Source organism: Artibeus jamaicensis, unplaced genomic scaffold (genome assembly GCF_021234435.1).
Source record: "Artibeus jamaicensis isolate MK-2021 breed Jamaican fruit bat unplaced genomic scaffold, CSHL_Jam_final scaffold_833, whole genome shotgun sequence".
NCBI classification, from domain to species: Eukaryota; Metazoa; Chordata; class Mammalia; order Chiroptera; family Phyllostomidae; genus Artibeus; species Artibeus jamaicensis.
In genome coordinates this window covers 5,853,467-5,881,386 of record NW_026522056.1, presented here as the reverse complement: position 1 = coordinate 5,881,386, position 27,920 = coordinate 5,853,467, and the positions used below count along the sequence as shown (strand labels likewise).

The following is a 27,920-nucleotide window of genomic DNA, read 5'->3' as shown; positions in this document are numbered from 1 at the left end:
CTTATCGGTCGGTTTGGTTTCTCTTCCTGGGACACACTGGCGCGCACACACCCTCACATTCTGGGTTAGGCGGCCCAGCCCGGCCTCTCCCTGACCTTCCCCCCCGGGAGTCATTCCGGGGGGTGGAGGGGAGTGGAGAATGACTCAGAAGGGCTTTCTCAGAGGCTTCCTGTCTTTACACTTGACCTCACGTGCTGATCCCTCCTCGTGTGCAAGTGTATGGCTGTGGAGCCAGACTGGGTCCAAATCCACCTCCTCCCTGTGTGTGGCCTTGAGCTTATCTATTGAACTTTTCTGCATCACAGAAAGTGTCTCCTTTAGCCAAGAAAAAGGCAGAATACTTGCTCTGTGGGGTTTGCCGGTCATCACACACGGAGCCTGGCACTCGGGTGCTCGATGAACAGCAGCCGGTGTCAGTGACATCGTCGCCCTCAGCCTGTGCAGCTCCAGTGTCGGCCTGGTGTGAGAGGTCATGGCCACATGTCCCGAAAGAGAAGGGAGTCTCCTGTCACCTTCGTGTGACCACGTGGGGTGGGGGCGCCTGTCTCCCTAGGACGCACGGTCCAGTGAGTGTCTGACCCGAGGCTCTGCTGTTGTCACTCACCTTGTCTGAGGCCTGGGATGGCTCCTGTCCTCTCCCTGCCCCAGGGCCGCCCCCGTCCCCTGGCATCCCGTGCCCAGTTCCCCACCCCGCAGGCCCGCATCTGTATTGGGGGAGGGGGTATTTTTCTCTCCTCTGACTATGGTTATACATTTGGGCTGGTCTGCCCCGGGCTTTCCGTGGCAAAGGGGAGATGTAAAGGCCAGAGGTAAACACCAATTTCCTATTGACACAACATTAATTCTCTTGCCTGGACAGGTGAATGTGCTTTCACTCACTTTACCAAGATTAATGATATTTGTTTGCCTGCAAAGAGAGGCGTAATGAGGGGCTTTTGAATACATGCCCTCCGGGTTGGCAGCAGGCAGTGGGGGAGGCAGGTGACTGTCCTACATGCAGGAAGCCCAGCCGCCCCCACCACTTCCAAAGTCATTGTCCCTCTTCGGGCTCAGGTGCCTCCCCCTAGAAGAAACAGCAGCAAAGAAATACCTAAAAGAATTTGGTCCATTCGTGTCCTGTCCCAGGAGATTATCACCGACAAGGACACCTCAGCAGACCTGCACACCAGGGTCTGGAGGTCAGCCGCCCCCCACCCCTGCTTCTCACCGGGAGCTGTCTTCTCACCCGCGCAGTCAGGGTCTCGGCCCCATTTGCACCCAAGGCTGTTATCCCCTAAGGAAGGGCCAGTCTTTGGCTTATTGCTCTAAAGAATGACAAATAGCACCGGAGGGGACAGGCCAGGGCTTCTGAGGCACAGGCAGAGGAGCATCGGGACAAGTGAAGATGCCTAGAATAAGTAGGAAACTCCTAGATCTGTAGGTGGCAACCAGACTGGATTGGAGCAGCTGCTGCTTTGGGCCTCTGTAGGCGCAGCATAGCTGCAATGGCAGGAAGGAGCCAGCCCATGCCAGACTCTCTCAGAACAGCGCAGGCAGCCGACAGAGGTGCCGGGGTGGAGTCGCTCCAGTCCAAGGCTCTTCCAGGTCTGTGGACTCTGGAGGCTTTCCTCACTCCTCGGAGAGGGCGGATGGGCCCGGCGATCTCCCGTAAGGGAGCCTGGGTTCCGGACCCTGCAGGGAGCTGCAGTGTCCCTCCCCCAGAGAGCTGCTCACGTCAGGACGTTGACCCAGAATCAGGACTACTGTACTTGCCATGTACCAGGCCCACTGTTTTTGCCCAAATTCTTGAGGCAAAAATATGGATGTGCATTATATATGGGTACAGTGATTCTATACCATGGGTATAATCATGAGTATAATAATCCAGTGTATAGTGCACACAAAAACATTGGGTATGTATTATACAAAGCAAAATATGGTAGTAAACACTGGGGATAGGAGGAATCATTGAATCCAGTCCGTCTGTCACTAAGGGTGGTCCACTGTCAGCAGTCCACTCGAGCTGAGAGTGGAGGGCTGGGGAATGAAGCAAGAGAAGGGGCAGGACCCAGCTCGCAGGTCAGGGCTGCAAGGCAAAGAAAAGAGCACCGGGGAGTTCGAACCTGGGGGAGCTCCCCCCAGGGGTCCCCGGGTGTGGGCTCCCTGGCAGGGCCAGTTTATTTATAAGCAAACAACAAAGTGTTTTTTTTAACTCAGATATATGAGGTATATATTTTTACTTTATTTATGTTCTTTCTATTATACATTATAGAAACCCAACTCAATCAGACTTGAGACAAAAAAAGGTATTATTGTCTTCTGAAAAGGCTGGGGTAAATCAGGCCTGGCTGAGACTGGACCTGAAACAATGCCACCCATTCAATCCTGCCCGCCCTCCCTCCCTCCCTCCCTCCCTCCCTCAGATCTACTGCTCTTCCCATTGGCTTCCTTCTGTGGCAGGTGCCCCTCACAGTGGCAGGATGGCTGCAGCAGCCAGAAAGAGCTCCAGGTAGAGAGGTAAGATTGGCGCTACTGAGTAAGAACAACTCGGACCCTTGGCTCACCAGCTGGAATTGAGCCTGGACTCAACCCTGAATGAATGTGTCACGTGACCGGAGAGGTGGCAATCGCTGATCAGCCTAGGACTGTGTCGTTCATCTACTCCTGGATCTGGGGGTGGGGTCGGCCCACACTAGATACATCAAACATGGCAGAAAGGTTGTTTCTCCTTAGAAAAGTCCGGTGGCATTACCGGAGGAAGGCAAGCCCAACCTGCAGATGCACGCTGCAGCCTCTTTTGCCCTCAGGGTGGAAGCTGCCACTCACGGAGCAATGCATGGTGCTTCACAGTCATCCTGCATTGTGGGCACAGCCACTCTGCCCTGGCTGTTTCCACCTGCTGGTCCCAGCCCAACAGTACCAATACAAGACCCAAAAGCCCAGCGTTGCTTTCTTTTCCAGGACCTAGTGGCAGTGATTTGGCAATTCGTTGGAGCAGGGTCTCTCTCCCAAGAGCCCCTGGAGCCCCCTGAGGTGTGATTTTGTTAGACCTGCCCACCGGTGTCACAGCCCCGGGCTAATGCCGAGTGTCAGTGGGAACCCTGAAGGGCTGGCCCTCACCCCTCCTTCACTGGGAGGAAGAGCCAGACCTTTGGAGCTTTGTTCCACCCCTGCAGCCTGTGTCCCCTGACTTTGGGACCTTTGTCAGTTGGGGAAGAAGGAAAAGCTACAGAACTCAATTAATGTCTTTAGGAACAGCCCCAGGATTTAAATGGAGCTGGGCTTCTGAAAATCACTGTTTGGCGAATCTGTCCACTCCCAGTGCTCTGGGGCACTGATTAACCAGGCACCTTCCGGGCCTCGCCCTGCCCAGCTGGATGGGAATATCCGGAACGGCCTCGGGAATCTGTGTGTCTCGGTCCTCACGCCTGCCTGGGGAACAGCCTGCTCGGGGAACGGTCTGTAAGAGGGTCTCTGGCTGTGGCATGTCGGCTCCACCCAGAGACGCTGACCTTCAATCACAAAGCTGCAGCAACCAGACCAAGAAAAGTGATGTTTGCTGTAATTGTGCACTGCAACGCATTGATCATGTGTCTTTTTAAAAAATCAAAAAGAAAACATGAAATTTAAATTTAAACAAATCAGAAATTGTAAAAAATCAGAGCAAATCAATTCTCGAAAAAGAGGGCAGCATCGTGGTCAGATTTATTCAAAGGGTTGAAGAAAGATAAAATGCCATTTAGCTTAAGAATTTGCTGGTTGTGTGCAAATTAACTCATTTCAGGAGTGGAAGAATCCTTGGTCGTTCCTTAATATCAAAATTTATGCAGATTTCTCTTTTGAATATCTCCTACATTTAAAGATGTGATCATACAAAGTCTCCTTATTTCCATACAAGGTAAATTCCTTGTTTTAGCCAAATCTCAATGGAGGGACAACTAGTACCCCACCTCCCCAGAAAAAAAGCAAGCAACATTTTGTATTGTTAACTTTTATATCTCCTCATATGTTTCTTCATCAATTTCTAAGTAGTCACATTTTCTTCTGCATCTCTTAATATCATATTTAAGTGTTGATCCTAAGCAGGGAATCTACCTCGAAGCTCTCTGTCATCATTTTCACATAAACTTGTTCCTCTCGGCTGAGCCCGATACGACCCAGGGGCCCCTCTACAGTGTTGGTAGTGTGTTGCTGGTCCATGTCGTCCATCACGTTTCAAACCCGATCAGCATGTCTTTGATGAGAGAACTTCATCTGGTGCTCTTGTGCCCTCCGTAGCTTTCAGGTCTTTATATACCCAGGGAGTAGACACAGGTCTGACTGGGTTAAGCTGCGTGACCTAAGGCAAATGACTTAGCTTCTCTGTGTCCCAGGCTATAAAATGTGTATAATAATAGTGTTTATTTCATGTGGCTTTTCTTTTCTTTCTTTTTTTAAAATCAAATGAGCTAAGTAAAGTCCCTAGAGCATTAGCAGGAAGTAACAGCAGGAGCGGTGGGAGATTTGGTCATCACAACAGCGAGCGGTGCGAGCACAGAGCTGGACTGTGAAACCGTGCAGAGTCACTGCCCACTGTCCCCGGACCTGGGCAGCTCACTTCTCTGCCTCAGCGTCTTCGCCTGCAGAGTGGGGCTAGTGAATGGCACACAGCTTTTGGAAGACAAATGCATGGATGTGGACGGGGCATTTAGAAAGGGTCCCTTTCTTAGAAGGGACGGATAGAGTCTTCCCTGCCCGCGGACCTCCTGCATCACAGGGAGCAGATGCCTGTCTGGCATCCTGACCCGATGCCAGGTGGATCCTGTTGGAGCTCTGGACCCTGGGGACACAGCGACCACGGGAGATCCCCTGGCCTTTCCCGTGACCTCTGCCCCCCAGGTGATGGAAACTCTTTCCACCTCAGGTTGGTAAGAGCTTCCTCCATAAACTCCCAACCTCGGACCAAACAGAATCACGTGATGCAACAGTCAGCGCAGCAGACTTTTTATTTGGTGCTATTTTGTTCATCTGAGCACCATCAGATGGTGGGTTTGTTCTAAGTAAAATACTTCCTCAGTGAAAAGCCTTCTAAAATACGCTCTTCTGGCCATCTTATGAAGAAGGCACACGACACAGTTTAATATTTCTGAAGGCTCTGGGACATCCTTATGAACGTGAACCACAGCGCTGTCCTCACAGTCCTCTGACCCAAGCTGGGTTTTCAGTCCTAACACCAAATGCCGCCGCGTGCTTCTGAAGCTCCTGTCTCTGCGTGTTTGCACCGAGCAGTTGCCTCTCTGTGCCTTGGCTCTGGGCCTCTCTGAATCTACTCTTGTCCCTGAGGCAGCTCCGGCCTTGCCTGGGAAAACGGTGTGTGTGCCCTGTGCCGGCTGCCGTCTCGTCCTCAGAGACTTTTCTTGCTGTGCTATACATGGCCATAAATACTAGGAATCTACTTCCACACATCTGAAACTGTCTAGGAAGTTTTCACCGAGGCTCCGTGCTCCGAGAAGAGTGCCATCCGGACACATTCACATGGTTGTGCCCCCTCGAGACCCTCTCACGCTGCCATGTGCCTCACGTGCTGGGCATCCTGCTAAAATGCAGCTTCTGACTCAGGACGTCTCAGGTGGGGCCTGAGAGTCCGCATCTCTGACACGTTCCCAGGTGAGGCCACAGCTGCTGGTGCTGTTGTTTGTGTGTTGGAGCAGCAAGGCTTTAGCAGGATGTAGAGACCCAAATGTCTTCAGGGGCCAGGCGGCTGACTTACCGTGCAGAGCCCAGGGAGTGTCAGGGAGGTGGTGGGGTTTGCCCCCTGGAGCCGCCTTGCCCTGCCTAAAGGCCTGCTAAAGTCACTATAAAAGCATTGTTCTGCCCCCGAAGAAGCATGCCTGCAAGCTGAATTCAGCCCTCCGCATCTGGTTTAGCTCCTTGCTGGAGAACATAAAATCTCAGGCATTTTGCAGGTAAACTAATCTGGTCACACATGAGTCCTTCTGTAACCTCCAAGGGAGCAACTGCCTGTGGGGCCTGAACACCTACAGGTGTAGGTGGCTTGCCCCCTTGTTGAGAAGACCTGTTTAGAACTGGCTCTGCCACTTCCTAGTAGCAGGAATTTGAGGAGGAAGGAGAGAATAGGAATGCACGCATGTGTGAGTGCCCACGCTGTTCTAGTTTTGCACGTGATTTCATTGAATCTTCTCAGTCTTGCACAGTTGGCCATCGGCCTCATTTTACAGATGAGTAAACTGGATTTCAAGAGGTTGACTAACATGGTGATAATGACCCAGCTACTATGCAGGGAGGTGGGGACTCCAACTCAGGACTGTCGGCCTCCAAAGCCCTCTTTGAATGTAACAGCCACTGTGTATGCCAGGCACACTCATTAGTTCTAACCTGCCAGGGATCCTGCAAAGTATGCGTGACTGTTTCTGTCGTACAGGTGAGTGCACTGGGGCTGGGAGGTCAAATACTCACCCATGGGAATGGAGTGGAGCCAAGGTCCCAGCCCTGCCCTGACTGGCATGTCCCCTGTACCTGCTGCAGGCCAAGCCTCAGGTTCGCTGGTGTCCGGGCTCAAGCCCTAGGGGTGGCTTGAGCATGAGGAGGGGTTGCCAGAAGTGGCATTTCAGTGGCCCCAGACCTGTTGAATTGTTGACATCAGGATCTGGGCATTCTGAACCAGGTGTGACACTGCCATTTCCTAACTTCACACCTGTCCTGCTGGGGACATGTCCCGAGTCCTTCTAACACCTGCAGCCACCGATGTGGGGGCTGTGGGTGTGGCAGGCTCTGTGCCCGCCTGCTGGAGCAGGACTGGATGGCTTCTGGGAGCACAGGACTTGATTTCTTTCCCCTTTGGCTCATCCCTGAGAAGTCTGATGTGATAGGACAGAAGTTGCAAGAAGCATGAATATCGAAAGCATTTTGTTTAACTCAGCATATACAAGGCGTCCCTTTTAGGACCAGACATAAACAAGGGGTGGAGGGGCCTATGGCTCACGATTTCTTTATGATGGATGAAGGGAGATGCCCTTTCTCTGTAGCAACACAGACATACCTTCACTCATCCACACATGTGCACACATGCGCATATGTGCCCACCTGTGAGAGGGCAAGACTAACTCCAAATTACCCTCAGGAATCCGGGCCATTCACCTTGGGCTCTTCTCTTCCTTCATACTCTGAATCTAGTCTCCTGACGAGGCCCGGGCCGGATTCTGAGTGCACGGCAGGCAGTGCCTGTCCTGGCTGGCACCTGTGCTGAGGACAGGAGTGAGAGGGGACGCTGGGAAGGCTGGGGTCCCTGACCACAGGGTGCGGTGATAGGTGTCTCAGAGCTCTGATTGAAGGAGGTTTTGTTTAGCTCAGCAAACATCTCCTATGACAAAACTTTCCCCAGGCTTAATTTAACACTGCCCCCAAATGACTCGAATAGACGTGCAAGAACTATAGCTGCACTAGAGCTGTTAGGGTTACAACATGCTCACAACAAAGGCAAACAAACACAATTTTTTGGTTACCGGCTTTCCCTGCATACCTGCTTGATGACTTCGCACTCCTGGCTCCCCGAGGTCCCAGAGGCTGTCTTTGTGGCTGTGCTGAATGTGCGCTTGGTCCTCCCAGGCTGCTGTCCTGTCTGCGGCAGTGAGGCCACAGAGCCCCTTTCAGGACACCACCGTCAGCAGAGGGCTCCTAACTCAGCTTGTGACCAGGAGCACATGGAGTTGGGGCTCGATTCTTAGAAGCTGCTTCCTTATATCCTTCCCCCTTTACGTGGAGAGAGGCCACACGTGGGCATCACAGTGAATTGAGGGGTAGGGCTTAAAGGCAGTCTGCATTGCTTTGGGGTTCACCAGGGTTGTTATGAAAGGCTGGTGCCTCAGTTTCCTCACTGGAGTCTTCCTCCCACCCTCATTCCCACTCGGTGACCAGATTCTCCGGCCCTGGAGGTCACGTGAAGGACTAGTCGGGACAGCAAAGAGGGCGGGATGCTTACCCTCCTTCTGCCTTGCTGGTGTTTGCGAAGATCATCAAAGCTGGAGGAGCCCTGAGAGCGTATCTCATGCTAACCAGCCTTTCATTTTACAGAAAAGGCTCCGAGGGGCTGCCCCTAGCGGTGGGGCAGATAGAGGTGAGGGCCTTGGAATCAGCCCTCAGGTTGCCTCATCCCTTTTCTGTGACTTAGTTCGGATTCTCTCTGAGCCCCAGGTTTCTCATTCAATACAGCGAGGACAGTCCCTCCTTCCTAGGTTCCTTGTGGGGTCAAATGGGCTAATCAAGCTTTCACCATGGGAGCAATGAGTAGGTGCTCAGTTAATGTTGGTGTTTTTTTCTCTCCTCCCCCATTCTCTTTTCCTGTGGTATCTAGTTCCCCAAACACTCCCCCCACTGGGCTATGACGTCCTGGAGGTCAGGGACCCCAATAACTCCTCGTGGTCTCTCAGCACCCTTCACAGTGCCTGGCATACACCGATGAGGCTTCAGTTGACCAACGTCAGGCAGAGCTCTGGGACTCCCGGAGCCCCTGTATCCCCCTGGGATCCTGGGCGTGCCCTCAGGGACGGCCCCTCACATCGGGCACAGCTAGGACTCCGCAGCCAGTTTTACAGACGCACGGGAGCCATGAGGAGGTTTCCGGGACTTTTATTTTTACTTTTTATTTTTTTTAAAGCCAGTAAAGATGGGCAAACGCTTGGTCCATTTTGGGCTGCGTTTATCTGGTCAGCTCCACCCTCCTCCCCCAGCCCTCCCACCAGCCTGTAGCTCCAAATCTCCTGGGAAGAAAAGCCCCACCCTGCTGGCCAGTGCCAGGAAGCTTCAGCTCCAGTGCCACAGGGGGTCCAAGGAAATGAAAGGCCGGGGTCCCAGCGCAAGCCCTGGCTCAGCTCCCCACTGCAGAGGCCTCGCCCTTCCCTGGTGGGCACCGGAGTTGGAGGAGCGGGAACTCTGAGGTTCCTCCCAGCCCCACTGTCCTCCCCTCTCTCTGGGTGGTCCTTGCATCTACACCCAGGAAAGCCCAGGTGGGTGGCGCTGGTGTGCAACTTCGGCCACTAGGAGTTTCATCTTTTCTCTGCCTCTGCCTACAACTTCGTCTTTCCCAGCAGTGGGGGCTTCTTGTCTCTCCTTGTCTGGGGCATTTCCACCCAGGGCAAAAAAAAAGAAAGGTGGCCACGAGGACTGTTCTCTCCGGGGGTGTGATCCTTGAGTTTGGGTGTCATGGGTGTTACTTCTTGGCTGGGACCCACCTGCCCTTCCTGAAGTGGTTTTCCTCCGGCCTGGGTTATATATTGGGCTCTGGCCCTCCAAGCGGGATCCTTCCCACGCCAAGGTCTGGGTACGCCGTCATTCTTTTAGCCAGTAGCTACCCTGGGCCCAGGGCCCTGGTTTCCCAGCTCTCAGTGCAGCAGGGAGTCCCTCGTCCAGGCCAGCTGCCTCCTTGGAGGAAGCCCCCAGGGCTGGATCACAGGGGCATATCTGGGACCCCACAGCCAGTTTCCTGGCTGCAAAGTGATCGTTTTCATCTACCTGTGCACTTAACAATCTGCAGAGCTGGCAGGTCAAGGCCCGGCCCCCGGAGGTGCAGGATGGAAGAGAGGGCGCCAGGTCTCGGGACCAATTTGGGGCTCCCCTTTGCTCCCTCCTGCCTCAGCCAGGCTGGCCTTCTCCACCACCACGTCTGTGTCCGCCTCCTCCTCCCACTCCCCTCCCCTCCCTTCTCCTCTTCCTCCTCCGCAGCCCTCAGGTCAGCGCAGTGCCCCGAGTCGGCCCAGCAGCGGGGAGGGGAGGGGGCTGCAGGCGTCCCCCGGAGACGCAGCTGGCGGGCCAGGCGGGCCAGGCGGGCCCGGCGTCAGACGCTGTGCGCGCCCAGGCTGAGCACCGAGAAGGCGGCGCGGTGCTTGCGGAGCAGCAGCCGGATCTTCTCGTCGTCCGAGTCGGGGTCCAGCGGCTTGTTGTACTCGTCGTCCTCGTTCTCCGAGGCCGCGCGGTCCCCGCCCGCGCCGGCGCTGCCCGGGGCCCGGGGCGTGGAGGACGAGGGCTCCAGGGCGCTCTTCTTCCGCCACTTGGTCCTTCGGTTCTGGAACCACACCTGCAGTGACAGGGACGCCGAGGGTCAGGCACTCACAGCACGCGCAGGGCCCCTTTTGAGCAGGAAGACCCCCTCCGTGGCAAGGACACCCGACCCTTGCTTTTATAGCGAACAAGTGGCTCAGTAATAGAGTAGGCTGCGATATTCGCACGACCCTTTTTTAGGGGAGGGGCCAATAAAAACATAAACGTGGTGAGTGAGCAGCCCTTTCGGCCGAGCCGTAACCCTCCCGGGGTCGATCTTCCCTCCAGTTCGCCATCGGGGCAGTTGCGTAGAAGACGCTGAGATGCCCGGGGGGGAGGGGCCCAGCAGCAGGCGCTGGAGCGTCGCCCCCTTTTAGCTCCACGACCCCTCACCGAACTTCATTAGAAATTTCCCCTTAATTATAAAATAGTATGTTTTCAATGCTTGAGGTACTTGAAGAGCGCAGAAAAGTACCTAACGCAGAAAAACATGTAAAAGAGCCGCGTCGTCTCCTTCCACTTCGATTCTGCAGCAGACCAGGAGCCTGCAGACGTCAGGGGCTGGGATCCCGGCCGAGCAGAGCCCAGACCTGCGTCCCGACCTTGCCCTGCACTTCCCTTTCCTCTTAAACCTGTCACTACATCACGGAGCTGGGCGGTTCCAGTATAGCTCAAGGCTTCTTCTCCGGTGTCCCTGCACCCAAAGTCCCTTCGGAGAGACCTAGCATCAAAGTTGCCGAAGTTGTCCCCAGGAGCCTGAGGAAGTGGCGGCCCGGTTACTGCGTTCAGGCTCTGGCAGGTGCAGCAGCCTGAGGGTGACCCTTGCGTGGATCTCCGAGGCTTCTTATGTCCCGTAGCCCATCTGAATGAAGTTCGGATGGGCGTGGGGAAGAGAAGGTGTTAAAGTTCGGCAAACCAAGGCCAGCTCCCTTTTCAGCTATTGGCACAAGCCTGAAGCCTGTCCTCCCCTGGCCCAGAGGCTGACTTCTGATGTGGGTTGGAAGCTGCCATCAGCTCCAGAAATTGCTGGCCCAGACTGTGCGGAGGCCGGGAAAGCACGGGGCTGGAGGCCCGCAAATCTGGGTCTGACTCCCAGCTTCGCACTCACCACCCAGGGGACCGTGAGCTGGAGGCTCGGCTGAGACTGCCCTTTCACCTGTCAAACCCACCTTCAGGGTGCTGTGAGGGTTAAACGAGGTGCAAACCTCAAACTATGGCTTATTCTCTGCAGTCGGTCGTCTTTGGGCTAAGGTAACCGGCAGTCTCTGGGTGTGGGCGGGCAGGCAGGGCGCGAGCGGCAGGAGGCCTCTCACTGGAGCGGGGAGGGCTGCCTCTCTCCCACGTGGTGGCACCCTGTCCTCAGGCTCCTCACCACCCGTAGGCACCTGCTCCGTCTGTACTCACCTTGACCTGCGACTCAGTCATCCCCAGGGAGTACGCCAGCCTTGCCCTCTCAGGGCCAGCCAAGTACTTGGTCTGCTCAAAGGTCTTCTCCAGGGCAAAGATCTGGTGCCCTGTGAAGGTGGGCCGAGTGTGCTTTTTCTTGTGGATGCTGTCGCTCAGGGGGTCCGGGGCTGGCGGGAGGAAGGACAAGTGAGGTTAGCAGGGTGAGTGGGGTTCAGCCCTGCCCTGCCTGTCCCCCAGGGCGAGCTCCCTCCTACGGAGAAGCCACTGAGGTTAGAGGTGGGTGGGTCAGGACATCTCTCAAATGAGCAGCATTCCTGACAATCTGATAATAGTGGCCATGACCTCTGTCTAGGTGGGCAGACACCTGCTGAGAAGGCACCTGCTCCAGGTTACAGCTGCTTAGAGACAGAGGGAGCTGAGGACCCACCTGGGACCCATGCCTCTTTCTACTCAGCCGTGCTGCCTTCCCCACAGGGGCGAGAGGACTTTCCCCTTGGTCTCAGGGACAGCACAAAATGGATTAGGACCCTTCCACCAACAATCAGGATCCGAGGAGCCAGAGAATTCTTCCCTCCTGACTTCCTTGTTCTTGGGGTCCCACTTCCCAGGTCTCCAGAAACCAGAGCCTTAAGCCCCAAGCTACTGTCCGGCCCATCAGCAGGCCTGGGAGTCATCCACACTGTAGAGTATAGTCGCTGAGGCTCAAGACCTGGTCCTGCACCCAGCCAAGGCAGCTGGTTAGGAGGAAGGTGGCGGGGGTCAGGGTAAGCAGAATGCCCACCTGCCGGGCAGTGTTCGGAGCATCCTGATGGCCTGTGCCCTGTCCCCTCATGTTACAGATGAGGGCACCAGGGCACAGAAAGGGGAAGAGACCTCCGGAGAGACGGTCACCCTCAGTCCTCTCTTCCTGTGTTAATTCAGCCACTGACTTGCTTAGACATTTTCCTGTGTGTGCATGGGCACCAAGATTGAAGAGCAGGGGTGTGGAGAAGGTGTGTGTTTGGTGTGGGCTGGGGGGAGATGAGGGTGGGGGAGTTGAGAGGGAGAGACCGCCTGAGGCCCAAATCATCCCCCAAACTAGTTCATAAAATAAATGCCAAGAGATGGGTCACCCCTGGGGAACTTGCTGTGTTTCAGGTCGGGTGGGGGGCGAGAGGCAGTGGGACCACTTGGAGCAGTGCCAAGACGGAGGCCCCGTCGCCATGGGCAGCCCCGTGTTCAGACCAGAATGGAGGCCCCCCCTGCCCCTGCCCTGGCCTCAGCTAGACAGGGCCTTCGTGGCACAGGTCACTGTCCACCGTAGCCACTGTCACTCTCCCTGTCCCCCAGGGAGCCTCGCCTCTCTGTGGGTGTCCTGCCCCTCCTCCGGCCCCCGAGAACCAGCATCACGGGCCACTTCTCTGTACACAGGTTTGGGGTTGGGGAGGGTGAGGGGAGCTCCCACCGCAGCTACAGCTGAGTAGCTAGCTGCTCCTGGGTCTAAGCAGTTGTCGCTGCTACTATAACATCAAGCTTGAGGAGGACAGCAGGAACCAGCCCCCTCGGTGGCAGGTGAGGCAGGTGGAGTCAGTGTGCATTCTGAGTCCCTCAGAGGCGTCAGGGCGTGAGTGGGCTCCCCGGGAAAGTGAAGCTGTGGCAACATCTCCCTGGAGACAGCATTTGCCCACTTGGGATGAAGACGTGGTTTCTGGGGGGAGAAGGGAGGTGAGCTGCCAGCTGGACCCTCCACCAGTGGGCAACGTGGTCCTCCCCAGACTTAGAGACGCCCAGGTTTCCTAAAAGGGCAGCTGAGGTGGCAGCTGGTAAGGGGTGAAAAGTGGGGGGAAGGTGCCCTGTCCAAGCGAGATGGGGCGGTGTGTGGAGGGAAGCCTCCTGCTCTGAGGCCAGCAGAGAGATGGGCCCCAGTGTCTGAGCTTCGGGCTGTCTGATGGAGGCGGAGGACAGGTGGGCCCCATGTGAGTGTCCCCTCAGACCCTCTTCCTCCCTGATCCGGGGCTCCCTGTACTCACTGTTGCCGCACTGCCGCCCGCCTCGCCAGTCCTGGCCCGTATCTGCCCAGCAGTTCCGGGTCCGGGTGGGGTACTCGTTCCCAGCCTTGGAAAAATTTCCCACCTGGGGGCTATAGTAGACGCCCTGGGAGCCCAGTCCACCAAAGCCGGCCACATGGGGGTAGCCGGAGAGCAGGCTGCTGTTCGGCGTAGCCACGGGCCTGCTCAGGATGTCTGTGATGCCGTGGGGGGTCCCGGCGGCCAGCTGGGGGCCCAGCCCTGGGGGGCTGAGCTTGTAGAAGGAGTTCTGCACGGAGTACTGGCACATGGGCGCCTTCATCTCCGAGAACTGAGCCAGCGGCGCGTTGTTCAGCAGGAATGTCCCTTGCAGGTTAGACTCCATGTTTCTCGGGTCAGGGTGAGTGAGGGAAGGCAGCAAGCCCAAATGCAGGCCCCTAAATCCCGAGACCCTGCGCTCTGGCCCAGAATCCCATGGCAGGTTTGAAAGGTCAGAAGCGGCCCAAGCCCCAGACCGCCCCTCCTACCTAAGGCATCGGCCCAGCTCCTGCCTAGGGACTGGCACCCACGTCAGCTGCTCGGAAGTCAGGTGCTGCGGGACAGGTGAGAGGCCTCCCGGCACCCTGTCCCTCTCTCCCTGCCAGTCTGGAGAAAGGCAGCCCCCTACGCCTCAGCTCAGACCCCTCCTCTGCCTCTGAGGCTGGGGACCCTTCATAAGAAGTTTTAAGTTCAGAGAAGCAACATTTCCCTGATAAAGATAGGGCCCATTAGAATACAGACCAGAGACTGGCTGAGAGGCACCAGCCGCATCCCCATTGGTTGAAATCCACATGGGCCTCACATTGGCTTTTCGTAGACAAATTGCACTTTGAAAGATAGACTGTAAAATCAGCCTGTGTGTGTGTGTGTGTGTGTGTGTGTGTGTGTGTGTGTGAAAGAGAGAGAGAACGCACTCTGGAAGCTCTGTTCATTCTCAGAGGGGCCACCTGCTCCTGGTCCCTTCAGTCCAGCATCTAAGAAAAAGGTGGGCGGGTGAGGGGTCCTGGAGGCTCCTGCGGCCGCTGCTGGCAGTCAGTCCCAGTTCTTTCAGCTGCTCCCCTGAGGGCAAGGAGACCCCACTCAGGGGTCACTGTCCTGAGGTGCTCAGTCAGGGCTTGGTGTGCAGATGCCCAAGCCTCCGTGGGAGTGTGCGATCCGAGTGGGGATGCCTACCTGCCTCCTCCACGCCGGGATGGGTAAGTTGGGGGGCTGGGCTTTGGGGAGGGGGAATGCACATCCCTGCGACTGGCCTGAGAGCCTGGGGCTGGGAGCCTACCAGGCACACCGGGGCAGCTCTGGGCACACTGGCTGTGTGCCCTTCCTGCCTCTGCCTCTGGGCGACCTGCCCTGCTCCCCTCGGTCCTCCCATCCTCCCCCACCAAGGAAACCTTTGTGCCTTTGCTGGGGCAATTGCTGTATTCTGTCTGGCTTGCAAATCTTTGATGGCTGTTGATTCAGCAGTGGTTCCTCTTCCTGAGCACTTAGTTGGTGCTCAGTGAATTTTTGATGGATGAAACTAGATTGAATCTCGGAGCACCCACATGCCCTTTTTTCCCCTACTGACTTTTTACAATATACAAGGCTTTTCTAGGGGCGTTCATTTTACAAATGGTGAAATAGTGGTAAGTAACGGGTCATTTCTGTATGGGGCAGCATCCTTTCTTGAAGTTTTTGTTTTATGGGTTTTTAAATGGTAATCAGCATGCCACTGGCCTGAACAGGCAAAATGGCAGGAAAAATAGTGAGAGCCAGAAAAGTGGACTTTTGTCCCTCCTCTGCCAGCAGTGCCAACACCTATCCTGACCAGTCTGGGAGCTCCTTGGCTCTCTGAGCCACATTCTCTGTAGTGCAAATGTAGTTTAATGCAAGAAAGACCTCACAAAGGCTGCGTTGTGGACATTGTGTTTCTAGAAGTTTGGATTGAAAACAAGTAAAAAGGTTCTCATCTATCTGAGCTGGCTGTGCTACCAAGCTGCTATTTGGAGAATCCTAATTCTGAATCCCGGGGTTGTCCCTCAGCCCCATCCAGGCTGCTGTGATTCTGAACCTGTACTTTCAAAACCCTCTGGGCCACGCGGTTGCACAGCCCAGGCTGGCCCCTTGGTCTGGTGGCTTTTCTGAAACTGAGAGAGGAGCTTCAGAGCGAGGGCTGGGCGTATTCCTGGGACCCTGCAACTGTGACTTTGTCATCCAGCAGCGATGAGAACTTCTGGGGAAGAAAAGCTGCAGCAAATGATTTCTTCTTATTTAATGTCATGCTTGGCAAAGGCACTCATGTTTTGGGATCTTGGGATAACACACTGAAGAAATTTTAACAAGGGCTTAATTCATTCCCCCATTTAACATATGAGGAAACTGAGGCCAGCTTGATGGCCAGCCCTGCATGCAGTGTTAGGAACTAATTTCTAGAAACAGGGTGGTTTTCTCAAAGGTTCTTCAGCTTTGAATGGCACTGGGTGCCAAGGCCAGCTGCCTTCACTGGGAGCGCCAGGGGGTCCGTGTGAGCACATGCCAGCTGTGGGCTCGGCGGCTTGTGGTTTCTCCTCCCACCTTGGACTTGCCCCCATCTCATGGTAATCACAGGTGGGACAGAAATCTGCTCTACCATCTCAGGGGCTGGGGAACTTCTCCTGACGTGTGTGGTCACCTCCACTGGTCCCAACCCCAGGTTTCACTCCTGCCTCAGCACCTCAAACCCCCCAAGGACGAGCCAAAAAGTACAGATGGAACCCTGTGCCATGGGTCAGTTTCTTTATTAATTTTGACATTTGTTCAGCTGGTGTAGGGAGAATGGTCTATACATCAGAGTGGGCAAGGAGAATTCTCTCCCGATTACAGAGCATGTGGGAGAGAGTCAAGAAAAGATTTATTTTCATAACAATTAGAAAAATCAAGGTAATTCCAAAACGTCTAAAAAGCGTCTAATGTGCAGACTGCAGCATTCTCTAGGCATCGTGTGGAGACCCCAAACTCCTCCCCTAACAGCTCCTACTAGCAACCGCAGCGGGCAGCCATGCCGCCGGGGGGCCGGGCGGCGGGGCCAAGCAGCCATGCCTTACGGAGCGGAAGGTGCCAAAGCATAGGCTGGGGTCGTGGGTCGCGCGGGGCTCTGCGAGGGGCTACTGGGGGCGGCTGCAGCCGAGGCGCAGGGCGGGAAGGTACAGGATCCGGGCGGGGGGCGGGCCCTGCGCCGGTCTTCCTGGGGCCGAGGGGCCGGTCGCGGGAAGCCCGGGATCCGGTGTGTGCTCCAGCCGAGCCTCACCGCCAGCAGCCGAGCAGCCCTGCGCTCCTGCCCCACAGGGGGCCGATCAGGCCGCACTTGCTCAGGCACAGCCCTGGGGGGCCTGAGGCCACTAGCTTGGCCTTCGCCTGCCAGGCCGGCCACTCCGAAAGCAAAAGCGAATCCGCCCAGACCCACAGGAGCGCCTAGGCCGGACGGGGACTCCGCAGTGCCCGGATTTCCCGCTGGGCTGCGCTGTCCGCACGCCCCGTGCCTCCGGGACCTGTGCAGCCGGCGACAGGCACCGGGCCTTGGGCGCTATGACACTGAGGGAGCTTCTGTGCTACTTGGAAGGTGTGAATGTGTTCTGAGGACACGTCAGAAGAGTGGCAGGGAGGAAGGTGACTGGACACCCACGAACAGTGGCTCCGTGACAGCCAGCAGAGCCTGCCAGTCTCTCTCTGGCCCTGGAGGGCGCCCGCCGCGCAGGGCGGGGCCGGATTGTGCTGATTCGGGCCTCCCTCTGCTGGAGGCTCTAGTGTAACTTTAAGGCTCTTCCCTGGTGGCACCGAGGCGAGGAACAGCCAGCTGTCTGTTTCCTTCCTGCTCTGACCCGGGGCCTGGCCTGGGGGTGGGGGACGCCTTCCTCGCCTCCGCCTCCTGAAGGTCAGCTGCGCTCCCCTCCTCCCGCGTTCGCTCCCCTGGGCTTGTCAGGAGTGGCCCTTCCCCCGCCTCTCCTGGCGGGCCGCAGGGACTCGGTCAGGGCCGGAGCGCTGAGGCTGCCCAGCCTGGGCCCCCCATCCTGCGGGCTGCCTGGACTTAGAGCACCAAGTTCGCTCTGGGAGACCTCGGGGGTTGTGGCCGACTTCTGAGAACCCGCAGATACACTCACCATCCCTACTCCCTTCCTCTTTCACTGAAAGACAGGCTGTAGCTCCTTCTCCCGCAGCTTGGAGAAGTCCTCAGGAGCTGAGCTGTTAGTGCTTTGCACATACTGCTAAAGTGTTTCTATTGGTTTGCATAGTATTTATTATTTTTCATATACACAAGGCTGATTACTGTACAGTTTACACTTTGAACACAGACTATGATAGAAGTGCTTGAAGGTATAGAAAAACCTCTTCTCTATTGAACATGCTGGTGCAACCCTGGGACCGCCACCAACTGAGAGAGAAGACCCTTTCAGATGGGGCACTGGCTCCCTCTGAGCCCTACAGCTAAGCCTGGGGTCCTCACTTCAGATTCTTAAGTCCCTAGCACAAGGAACCCCGAATGCACTCTAAGGTAATGATTTTTCCATTGGAAGATGATTAATACTGAAACTGGCAGAGAGAGAGAGAGAGAGGGAGGGAGGGAGACACAACATAAAAAAATTCAGTTTATCCACAGGAAATTCTATACAGCTTCGACATCACAGTAAAATCTGTGTGTATACTGAGTAGAGGGGAGAGGTGCCTGTGTGTGTCCTCAGTGTGGTGTAGAGCGTTGGGGGGGGGCGCCCACTGTGGGGGGAGGAGACTGTCACCAGTGGAATGGAGGTATGTGTGGGCAGGGAAGGCTGGCAGGTGAGGACATGGGATTAAGGTGCTGAACTGATTTCACGCTTAGTTCTCATTTTTTTTTCTTTCCAGAAAGCCCACATGGATTTCTTACAGATGAGGTTGAAAAAAATAAGTACCCTGTAACAAGTCAAAATTAAAATGATTTAAAAAAATATATCATCCCCAGCCACAAAGAGCCCTTGTTCACTTCTGTGTTCGTGCGCTCTCTTGAGCTTGCTTTCTATCCCTCTCTCTCTCTCTCCCCCCACCCTCGCTGCTTTTGTCCTGATTCCCGACAGAGATCCGCTGTCAGCTGTCGCTAGAGGCAGGATTGAGCACTGTAGGTCATGCGTCTGCAGTCAGTCGTTCATGCGATTGTGAGACTAAAGGAAGTCCCTTCCGAAGGTCAGGCCGTGTCACCTAGAGGAACACTGCGGCCCTCCCGTCCAGCTCTCCTCCTGTGTGCATGGCGGAGTGTGTGGAGTTCAAGGGTTGGGTGTCGAGGTGTGATCCTGAGGGACACAAAGAGAGAAGGAGACACTTAGAATTTAAAGGTGCAGCTCCCAGCAAAACCCCCAGATACCGAGTTTTGTGCTGGTTGCTCAGGTAGGATCTGATTCAGGAAAAGCAGCTTCTGCAAGCAAGGTGATGAGCAGAAAGGTGTTGAGCGCAGAGCCCCTGACCTTCCTGAATTACCAGCCATCCTTATCCCCCTTCCCAGCCCCAAGGCTGCCTCTCAGAGGTGGCTGACCTGGCCTGGACTAGCTCCCTACCATGTGGATGATCCCCCAGAAAACCCTCCTGTGTGGGTGCTCTGTTCTCAGGGAAGAGGCAGGAGGCTCTGATGCTTGGGAAGAAATCCCCATGAGTAGATCGTGTACCTACGAAAGGGGCCATGATCAAGAGCCAGGCTTGTGCCAAGAGAGGGGCTAGGCTAGGCAGCAGCACCCTCCCCACCTTCTCAGTTCAGCTCAGCCAACGTGCACTGGAGTCTGCTGTGCACCAGCCCTGGGGTCCTGGAGATGGAGCCGACAAGATCATGGCCTCAGGAGCTCATGGCTTCAAGGGATCACAGTGCTTCTTCTGCCTAGGTCCACAGCTCCCTAGCTCTCTGCCTGTGATCATGGCCCTCTCGGCTGGGACGCCACGGTTCTCCTCCCTGCTGAAGTTCTGCCCACCACCCTCCAGACCTGTCCTCCACAAAGTGTTCCTATAACTCCAGCTCACTCTTGTTTCCCTCCTCACGGCTCTGGAAACTCTTCCCTCCTGTCACTGCCTTTCATACAGAGCAGTTACGTGCCGTCGGGTTAAGAGCATGAACTCTGAAACCAGACTGCCTGAGTTCATATCCCATTTTGGCCAATTTCCTGCTGTGTGACCGCGGTCACATTAGGGACTGTCTCTGTGACTTGGTTTCCACTGCTATAAAAGGAGAGCAGCTTTTCAGATTGTTGCAATATTTAAAAGAGCTAAAGAACTGGGACTGGTGTGGCTGGGTGTGGCTGGGTGTGGCTGGGCATTGTCCCACAAAGTAAAAGGTACAAAGGGTCTCCAGTTCAATTCCCGGTCAGGGCACATGCTTAGGTTTCTGGTTCGGTCCCTAGTCGGGGGCAGATATGAGAGGCAACCAATCAATATTTCTTTCTCACATCAGTGTTTCTCTTCCTCTCTTTCTCCCTCCCTTCCCCTCTTTCTAATAAGTAAATAAATGAATTTTTTTTTTAAATAAAAGAGCTGAAGACATACAAAGTGCTCCGAACAGTGAGCGGTATATGGGTGTAACTCTAAATGGGCCCTCTGGGAGTGCTGCTGTCCGTGGCCCATTTCACCCGTTCCGTGTCTGCACTCTTCCCCCAGCGACAGGGTGAGTTCTCCGAGGACAACAGCGGGCCTCGCCCCTCCAGCTGGTCCCCATGCTGCCTGCCTCAGTGCGAAGCGCACCTCCAATGAGAGGCCTAAAGTCGTGAGGCTGGGGAAGACAGGCTACCATTTCTCACCCACTGTTCTGCCCAGACAGGGAGCAAGGGAGAAAGTTCAAGGCTAAGAGACTGCTCGGTGGTCACTGCTCATTTCCTCTTAGGGTGAACTGGGACTCCGAGAGGAGCAGTGGCAGGTCCAGCTGGGGCACCCGAGCAGCTGCAGGGGCATGTGGGAGTGGCCGTCTCCCGGCTGCATCCAGCATCTCTCCCAGCCCTGCAGCTCTTCCCCGGGCCGTCCCTTGAGGAAGGTCTCACCCCACAGAGAGAACAGAAAATGCCCCTGCCGCTCCTCATGGCTGTGCTGGGCAGGGTCTTTTCCTCGATTCACCTGTCTGTGCCTTCCCACCTCCTGTCCGGTGTCTCTGGCTTCTTCCTCTCCCCAGCACCAGACTCCAGTGCACCTGCAACGTCTGGGAGCGAGGGTGGACTGCCACTTCCAACAGCCAAATAAAACACAACCCCCTGCCTCCCGCCCCTTCCCAATGAGATTGTTAAGTTTTAACCTTAATAAAATACTCTATAGTCAGAAGTAACACAAGACCTGCAACCACCATGTCTGAATGGAGAGTGTCTGTTAAATCGGAAAACAAAACAAAACCAAACCCAGCAGCCTCTTCATGCTGCAGCTTTCAGGGAGTCCCCAGGAGGTGGAGCTAAACAGATGCAGAGGGCTGCCAAGAACCGGAGCCGGTGCCAGCTGCTGCCCACAGCCCTCCAGCCACTCCCTGCCTTGCGGTGGCTCTGACAGCGTGGACACCCTTGTTCTCAGACCCAAATACTCGGGCACAAAGTGGAACTCACCAGCTGTCACTGTCCGCCTCCAACAACCAGGCCTCACCCAAACAGCGATTATCTAGCTTCCTAAAAACTACCAGGCAGCACCCCTCCCACAGCCTCCAGGGCTCAGAGGCCCAATCCTCCCCCAGGTGGGAGTGATTGTGGGGACAGCAGAAGGGGTAGTTGGGGTCTATTCTGTCCTCACTGGAGGTGGGGGTGTTCTGCCTTCTGGGGGGAGTTCCACAGCTCTGAACAAACTATAACCGTCACGCCTTTCAGTTCACCTTTAACTCCAAAGCCTGCAACTGTGCCCCATCACCTCTAGGAGGCTGGTAAGGGAAAACCACGATCAGTCATCATAACTCTTCCATGTGCATAAAAACCGCTGGTGCAACGGATGCAGAAGGCAGAGTTCCAGAATTTTCATTCAGTAGGTCTGGGGCAAAGCCCAGGAATCTGCATTTTAACTAGGCTCTCAGAAGACTGAGTTGCAGGGATGTGGGAAGCACTCTGAGCAACGGTGGATTAGAACTTGACAATGTCCCAAGCCCTTTACAAACATAAACTCATCGATCACCGTAACCGCCCTGTGGGGGGAATACCCGTGCCATTGCTATTTTCTGGCCAAGGACCCAAGGCTTCAGAGGTCCGCCGCCTTGCCCCCGTATATACTACAAATAAGAGCTGCAACTGACTGAGCGCCAGGATACACGTGCTCTCTGCCCTTCACAACGGTTCTCACGGCTGCCAGGATTCTCTTCAAACCTTTCTATTGGGGTGTAGCCTGCACTTGCAAGGGGCTATTTTCAGTCTTCCTCCAGGAGGAGGAAGCTCAGGGCCCGTAAATGACTTGCGTAAGGTAATACAACCTGCAAACTGGAGGAGCCGGGTCTTCCATCTAGACTCCCAAGCCCCAGCTTTCACCCTTTTTGAAATCCATGCGGTTGATTCTCGTTACCTGCAGTAGTGTTCTAAAAAGCCGCCACCAACACTGGATTAGCCAACACGGAGCCATTGCTCCTAAGGAAAACGCAGCGTCAGGTTCCTGCCAGCCTCTGTTCACAGCATTTGTGTTAGCCGTGTTCTGTGTGTGTCCTCTGTTTAAAGGCACCTTCTGTGACACGTATCATTGCCTCGTTAACCCCGAGCGCATGGCCCACGGTGCTCTAACTCACGTCTGAATCAAGGGTATCGAACACATGTCGTTTCTCCGGAGGCACATCACAGCCTTCCTGCACTTAGGAACACAAGACAGCTCTTCCAGCACTACCCTGGGAGGCCAAAACAGTGAAATCACCAACAGACAGCTCCAAAATAAAATCAATCAATCAAGCAATCCACCTGTGGCACCAGACAGACCACACAAAGACCCTTGTTTGCGGTCTGAGAGCTGAAACTGGGGCCGGCGCCTCGTCTGACCTCGGCTGGGCACATGCACGCAGGGCGGCTCCAATTCTCACCACTGCGCATGCGTCCGTGAGTGACCACGGAACTGCTGTGTTGGTTCGAGGGTTAAAATAAACCTGGGTTAGTGGATGAATCTGCAAGTATGAAGCCCACAAATCACGAAGGCTGAATTCGTTGTAGTATGAAGGACCTCCCTTCACCGTCTTCTCTGCAGCCTGCCTTGCTGGCTCTTTGGGACCCAGGCTGGTGTCTGCCTCATCACCGGCTCCCTCACTGCTGTGCCCACCTCACGCTTCCCTGGCCTTTTCTTGGCAGAAGCCCCAGCACTGTGCTGGAGGCAGGCTGGCCTGTATTCCTGATACCCAAGCTCAGTGGTCTGGACCCACCTGCCATGTGGGTGGTGCAGTGAGATCATCTACAAAAAATTAGAAAATAAAAGTCCCTAGGTTCTGCCCTACCCAGGCTGGCTTCTGGGCTGCTTCTCCCCTGCTCCAGAATGCCAGGAGCAGCCCAGGCAAACAGAAGCTGAAATTTAAAGCCCCTGCTGCTGCTGCTGCTGCTGCTGTTGCTGCTGTCGCCGCTGCTACCATAAGGAACATAGGGCTAAGGAGTGTACTTTTGCTTCCACTCTCCGCTTTTTCTAATTATGTGCACTTTTGGACTATTTTCAGGACTGGTCATAGCTAATCTCCTAAACCAGCAGCCTGGTGGGACCCCCTGGCAGTCCCAGGGTTAACACTGTGACCTCCTTAAGCTGCTGAGGAGTCAGGTCTAATTTTATCCCATAACTGGATCTGCCAGTCCTCTCTTTTGCCCAAGTGCTGAGGTATGTTGGGAAGCCCAGAGTCAGCACTTCTGGTGGTTGGGGAGCGGAGGCAGCAGCCCTGCTTTGTGCTGAATGCAGAAAGCCGGAGCTGGCTTGCCGCTCAGCCCAGAGCCAGGCCCTGGGGGTTTAAAAAATGGCAACAACTCGGTCAGTGCTGCGCTGGGACCACAGTGCTTCCTCTCTTCCTGCGGACTCCCACCCCGATGCATCCTGTACTGAGCTGCCCCGAGTTGGGCGCAGTGAAGAGCCTCGGGGCAGCTCAGTACAGGATCCCTCAGGGAGGACGAGGTCAGAGCTGGCCGCCGAAGCCCCCAGCACCGCGTGGCCCGCTGGAGAGCCCCTGCCGCTGCGTCTCCTTTGCTACACATCACCGCACGCCCCGCTTCTCAGCCCCACTGCCCCATGCGTACTCACACATGCTCCCGCACAGCCCTCCTGACTTGTAGGGAAAACACCATGCACCCCTGGGGCCTGTTCACTTTGCCCTTTCCAGGAAAGTGGGGGAGCGACAGGTTTTAAGGAACATTGAGGAGAATGGAAGCCTTCTGTTGATGGGGACTTCCAAAGGGTTCCGGGTTCAAGGGACAGCACAGTTCTAAGTCTGTCACTGTTGGAGCTCTTCCTGGGCACATGGGTTGGCACAGCACAGCCTAGACAGACTCAGGTCCCCTCTCTGACGCCCTGTCCTCATCCTCCAGATCCCGTTGCTTGGTTTCCAAGATAATATGACTACTGAGATTACCAAGCACTTTCACTCATCCACACACTTTTCAACTCTGTATTTTTGCACTTCCTGAGAGGTCAGGGGATATTGATGACTCTGTTTTCTTGAAGAGGAAATCGAGACTCAGAGGCACAGTTAGAAGGTGGGGAGATGAGAATCTATGCCTTGGGGCCACAGCTGTTCATCCTGCATCATGCTGAGCAGAGGGGCGGGGAGAGGATGGGAGCAGCCATTGCCAGAACCAGCCACTCCGTGAAGACCAAGCCATGCAGAACGGATGCAGAAAGACTGTGTTACCTCCAAAGAGGCCATAGAGGGAGGTGCTCGGGATCACTGTTTCCCCCTTTTCAGGCTTGCCCGCTTCACTATCTGAGCCCCCTTCCTGCCCTCTAGCAGGTCTGGCTGCAGGCTGCTCCCTCTCAGCTCCACCTGGAGACAGCAGCAGAGACAGAATACAGGACAGATCGCACAGAGAGACCGGCAACAAGTAGGCGAGAGCATGAAAGGCACCATTTGGAGGCAGTGGAAACAGGGGAGGGAGGAGGGCTCGAGGGGGAGCCCCAGAAGGTCAGCACGGTGCAGACTGAGATCCAGAGTGGGCTGGCGCAGAGGTGAGCAGCAGGTACAGGCGCCAGGCCACTCGGAAGAGTGAGGGCCTCAGAGGCCGCGGCCACCGCAGTACCTTGATGTGTTTCATAAAGTGATCAATATCAGCTTCCAACTCCCTAGGGTCTTCAGGGGGACCCTCAACAATCACCTCCTCGTGCTCCTGGGTGTCATCGGCACCAGATGAGTCTATCTGCCGAACCACCTTGCGAATGATCTGGAAGAGAAGGAAAGGAGAAGGGGCTGGTGAAGCCATAAAGACAGAGCTTGAAAAGAGCAAGTCCCTGGGGATGGTGTTGAGGGGGAGGCAGCCTTTGTCCCAAAGTGGCAAGAACAGGGACAGGTCTCTCATTCCCATCACTGCGCGGAAACACTCGCCCTGGACAGCCTCGGCGGGACTAGAATTTGCAGAGGGGTCTCAGCAGGTTTTTAACGACCGAGGTTGGTCCATGTATAACTTCTGTCCAGCCCACAGCGTTTCCTCTGCTTTTTGGTAGCAATGGAAGTTTATACTGTTTATCTTCCTCCTATGTCTGTAGCTCCCGAGGGCCGAGGACATTGCTTTTCCATCTATAGTAATTTGATTCAACCCACCTCTCCCTTATTCATTCATCCAAATATTCTAACAACTGTTAGCACCTACCATGTGCTAGGAGTGGGGGATGAAAACTTAAACAAGACACAATCCCTGCCTGCAGGAAGCTCGCATGCAGAAGGAAAGACAGACATGAGGGGGCTGCTCCATCATGGGGTGAGCAACACCGTAGGTGGGCACATGCAAGGTCTTCCTTTTGCTCCTTCTTCTCCTTTCTGCCTGCACCCAGCATGGTGCCCAATCCTTGATAGGTAACTTCATGTCTAGTGTATTAAAATCTGCTACCAATTCAATGCATTTCCACATCTTTTTTAATTTAAGAGGCTAGGGACAGGCTGAACACCACCACACTGCTGTCTTACAGCCCTTTTCTGGGCTGGGCATCATAGGACCGAGCCGGGCTGATCCCTGCGGGTGAGTCCTTCTGGAACCGTGTAGTGGGAACTCAGTTCAGGCTGAATCAGGTAAAGTGGCCGCAAGGAATGTCGTGTCCAGATCACAGAAGACAAGAGCTCCTGGCACCCAAATTGACCGGTCTAAGCCATGTTTACCCCTTGGTTAGGGCAGCCACCAGGAAGGCAAGTGCACTGCCTGCCTTTTTAGCCTTTGCTTCTCCTGCCTCCCCCCCAGCTCAGGGGACTCTCTGTACCCACCTTCTTGGTGACAATGTTGCCCTGCTCATCTGTGAATTGCTCCTCAGTCACCTGCTCCCCTGGAATATTCTGAAGCTCATTCCCCTGCAATCAGAGAAAGGGAGAATGTCAAGATTGATAGGCAGGAGTTTGGAAACAGGATCAAAGGAGCAGCAGCAGCAGCAAGAGTCACAGTCCGACAATCCCCACCCCAGCAGGAAACTCCAACTCAACACATAGGGGCAGCCAAGCCAGTCTCTCCGAGTGTGAGAGGCACCCAGTGGGGCCATGGGGACCGAGGACAGGATGGAGCCCCGAGCTTGCAAGGGCTGTGTGTTCTTGTCCCCACAACAGTACCAGGCAGCAGGCAAAATGGGCAATTATGCAAGTTTCACGGAGGGGACCCTGAGGGAGTAAGAGAGGCACCTAATTTATATTCCTACAGCACTTTACAGTGAAGAACACCCTTCCACAGACACTGGTGTAACTTGAGGACAGAAGCAGGATGAGAACAGGCCCGCCAAGTCCCAGAGCTGAGCTTCCTTAGCCATCACAGAGGGCCTGTCCCCTAGGCCCTCCTGTCCCTTCTCTTCCAACACGTCTCCTGACCCGGAGTCTGGCACCTTGGCCCAGACCCCCTTACACACATCACAGCACTGTGCCCTCTGTCCCGGAGCCCCGGCCTCCGGCGCTGTCTTCAGCCCCAGCCCTGCCTCCTGTCTGGCGATTACCTTCAAGAGGACCCGACGACGGATTACCCTGGTGGAGATGGTCTCCTCGTCATCGCTCAGGGCCTCATTCTCCCCCAGCTCCTTGTCCAGTTCCTGGTGGATGTGCTTTAGCACAAAGCACAGCGAGCCCTTAAAAATGTGCATCACATTCTGGCAGCTGACCAGGAAGAAGCCCAGCAGCACTAAGGTGACCAGGAGCTGGGTGATGAAAGTCCACATCCTCACCAGGCCGGCCCTCCGGGGACCAGGGGAGCCAGGGCCCTGGCTGCGGCAGAGCTCCGACCTCTCATTCTCTTCTTGCACCCCTGAGTCCCCGTGGGACCCCTTCCATTCTCACTCCTCGGTTTCTGGGCAGGACTCTGACCGGCCTCTCTGCCCGCAGGAGTGTCCTCCTGCTGAGCAGCCCCAGGCTCTGCCCTCATGCCTGGGTGACGTCAGCCTCTGATAATTTTAGCTTCCAAACCAGCTGCTGGGGTTGTCCAACTGGGCTAGAAGGAGGCCGGCAGGTGTGCATGTCCTGGGCACTGAAAGCTCACGTCAAAGTCACGGTGAGAGACCCTCCCCCACCCCATGGAGAGCTTGAAGAGGGCCACAGCCCCTCACCTTTCCTGCCTGCCTGCCCCCAAGGGAACTAGGGGCAGTTCTGCCCAGGGAAACTTTCCCATTCAGGGACTCCAGAAAATAAGGCACCCGGGGAATGCCGCTCCTTGTGTGTTCCCTGGGCTGCTCCTGCCCGTGGTCAGAATGACATTCACCCCTCTCGTGGGGAACCAGCTGATGCCCTGGAGAGTGAAGGGTTCACTTCAAAAATAGCCCTGGGATGAGTGACGTGCTCGGACCCAGGGCAGCGGGGTCCGGCACAGGTGTCAGGGCCCGCGCCGTTCCTTCCCATCAGCCCCTCTCCTGGGCACGCAGCCCTGAGCGTAAGCGGGTAACGGGTGTGTTTATTTCAGGCCTGTCCTCAAAGGCTCTTCCCAGGCCGCTGTCAGCGCCCGCCCACGAGGAACAGGAAGGACGCACACATGAAACTCGCCCTTCCAGAGCTGATTCACAAATGCAGCCGCAGCAGCTGTGGCTGAAAGGAATTCCACTTTCGGGATCAGGCTGTTCCTCCTTGAGCAGCAGCCCACGTGGCAGAGAGAACAAAGACCTGGGACCCAACAAGGGAAAGCTGGGCACCTCCCCTGGGCCTCAGTTTCCTCGTCTGTCCAATAGGATGGATTCAAGTGCTCTCCCTGCCCCGTTCTCGAGAGTGCTGTGCAGATCACAGGGCTGGTAAGTGCTGCCGCCATGAGCAGGAACAGCAAACACTTCCTGCAGTGCCCCCTGCTCTGCAGGCACTGCCCCCCATGCACTTCGCCCACCAACTTGGGCAGATTCTATCACCTTCCACAAAGGAAAAGGAGGCGCCAAGAGGTC

The 27,920-nt window shown here is 55.5% G+C and overlaps 2 protein-coding genes and 1 pseudogene across 9 annotated transcripts in view; all 3 read right to left on the bottom strand.

The window, feature by feature from the left end:
• Positions 1-3,891: 3,891 nt before the first annotated feature.
• On the bottom strand, positions 3,892-4,188 carry LOC128626617 (U6 snRNA-associated Sm-like protein LSm3; annotated as a pseudogene).
• A 5,620-nt stretch (positions 4,189-9,808) lies between these two features.
• On the bottom strand, positions 9,809-13,809 carry NKX6-3 (NK6 homeobox 3). The gene is made up of 3 exons (XM_037142479.2): positions 13,428-13,809; positions 11,416-11,585; positions 9,809-10,048 (listed from the first exon to the last, which is right to left on the bottom strand). The coding sequence occupies exons 1-3, from the start codon at positions 13,807-13,809 to the stop codon at positions 9,809-9,811; spliced, it is 792 nt and encodes a 263-aa protein (XP_036998374.1).
• A 2,391-nt stretch (positions 13,810-16,200) lies between these two features.
• Positions 16,201-27,920, bottom strand: part of ANK1 (ankyrin 1) — a 188,365-nt gene continuing 176,645 nt past the window's right edge. For 2 of the 8 annotated variants that reach the window (XM_053659948.1, XM_053659951.1), the window contains exons 41-44: positions 25,792-25,875; positions 24,620-24,760; positions 24,235-24,366; positions 16,201-18,736 (exon numbers count right to left, since the gene is read on the bottom strand). In XM_053659948.1, coding sequence (XP_053515923.1) covers positions 24,268-24,366; positions 24,620-24,760; positions 25,792-25,875 — 324 coding nt within the window. In that variant the 3' untranslated portion in view covers positions 16,201-18,736; positions 24,235-24,267. Of the gene's footprint in view, positions 18,737-24,234; positions 24,367-24,619; positions 24,761-25,791; positions 25,876-26,501; positions 26,915-27,920 lie in introns of those variants that run through there. The other 6 variants (XM_037142506.2, XM_053659950.1, XM_037142505.2 and 3 more) reach the window with 6 other exon arrangements.

Excerpts from the sequence above, each read along its gene's own strand:
- NKX6-3 (XM_037142479.2), bottom strand. The coding sequence starts at position 13,809 with ATGGAGTCTAACCTGCAAGGGACATTCCTGCTGAACAACGCGCCGCTG. Across the intron at positions 11,586-13,427 it reads CGGGCGGCAGTGCGGCAACA|CCCCGGACCCCCTGAGCGAC; the intron begins GTGAGTACAGGG and ends TCCTCCCGCCAG. Across the intron at positions 10,049-11,415 it reads TGACTGAGTCGCAGGTCAAG|GTGTGGTTCCAGAACCGAAG; the intron begins GTGAGTACAGAC and ends CTGTCACTGCAG.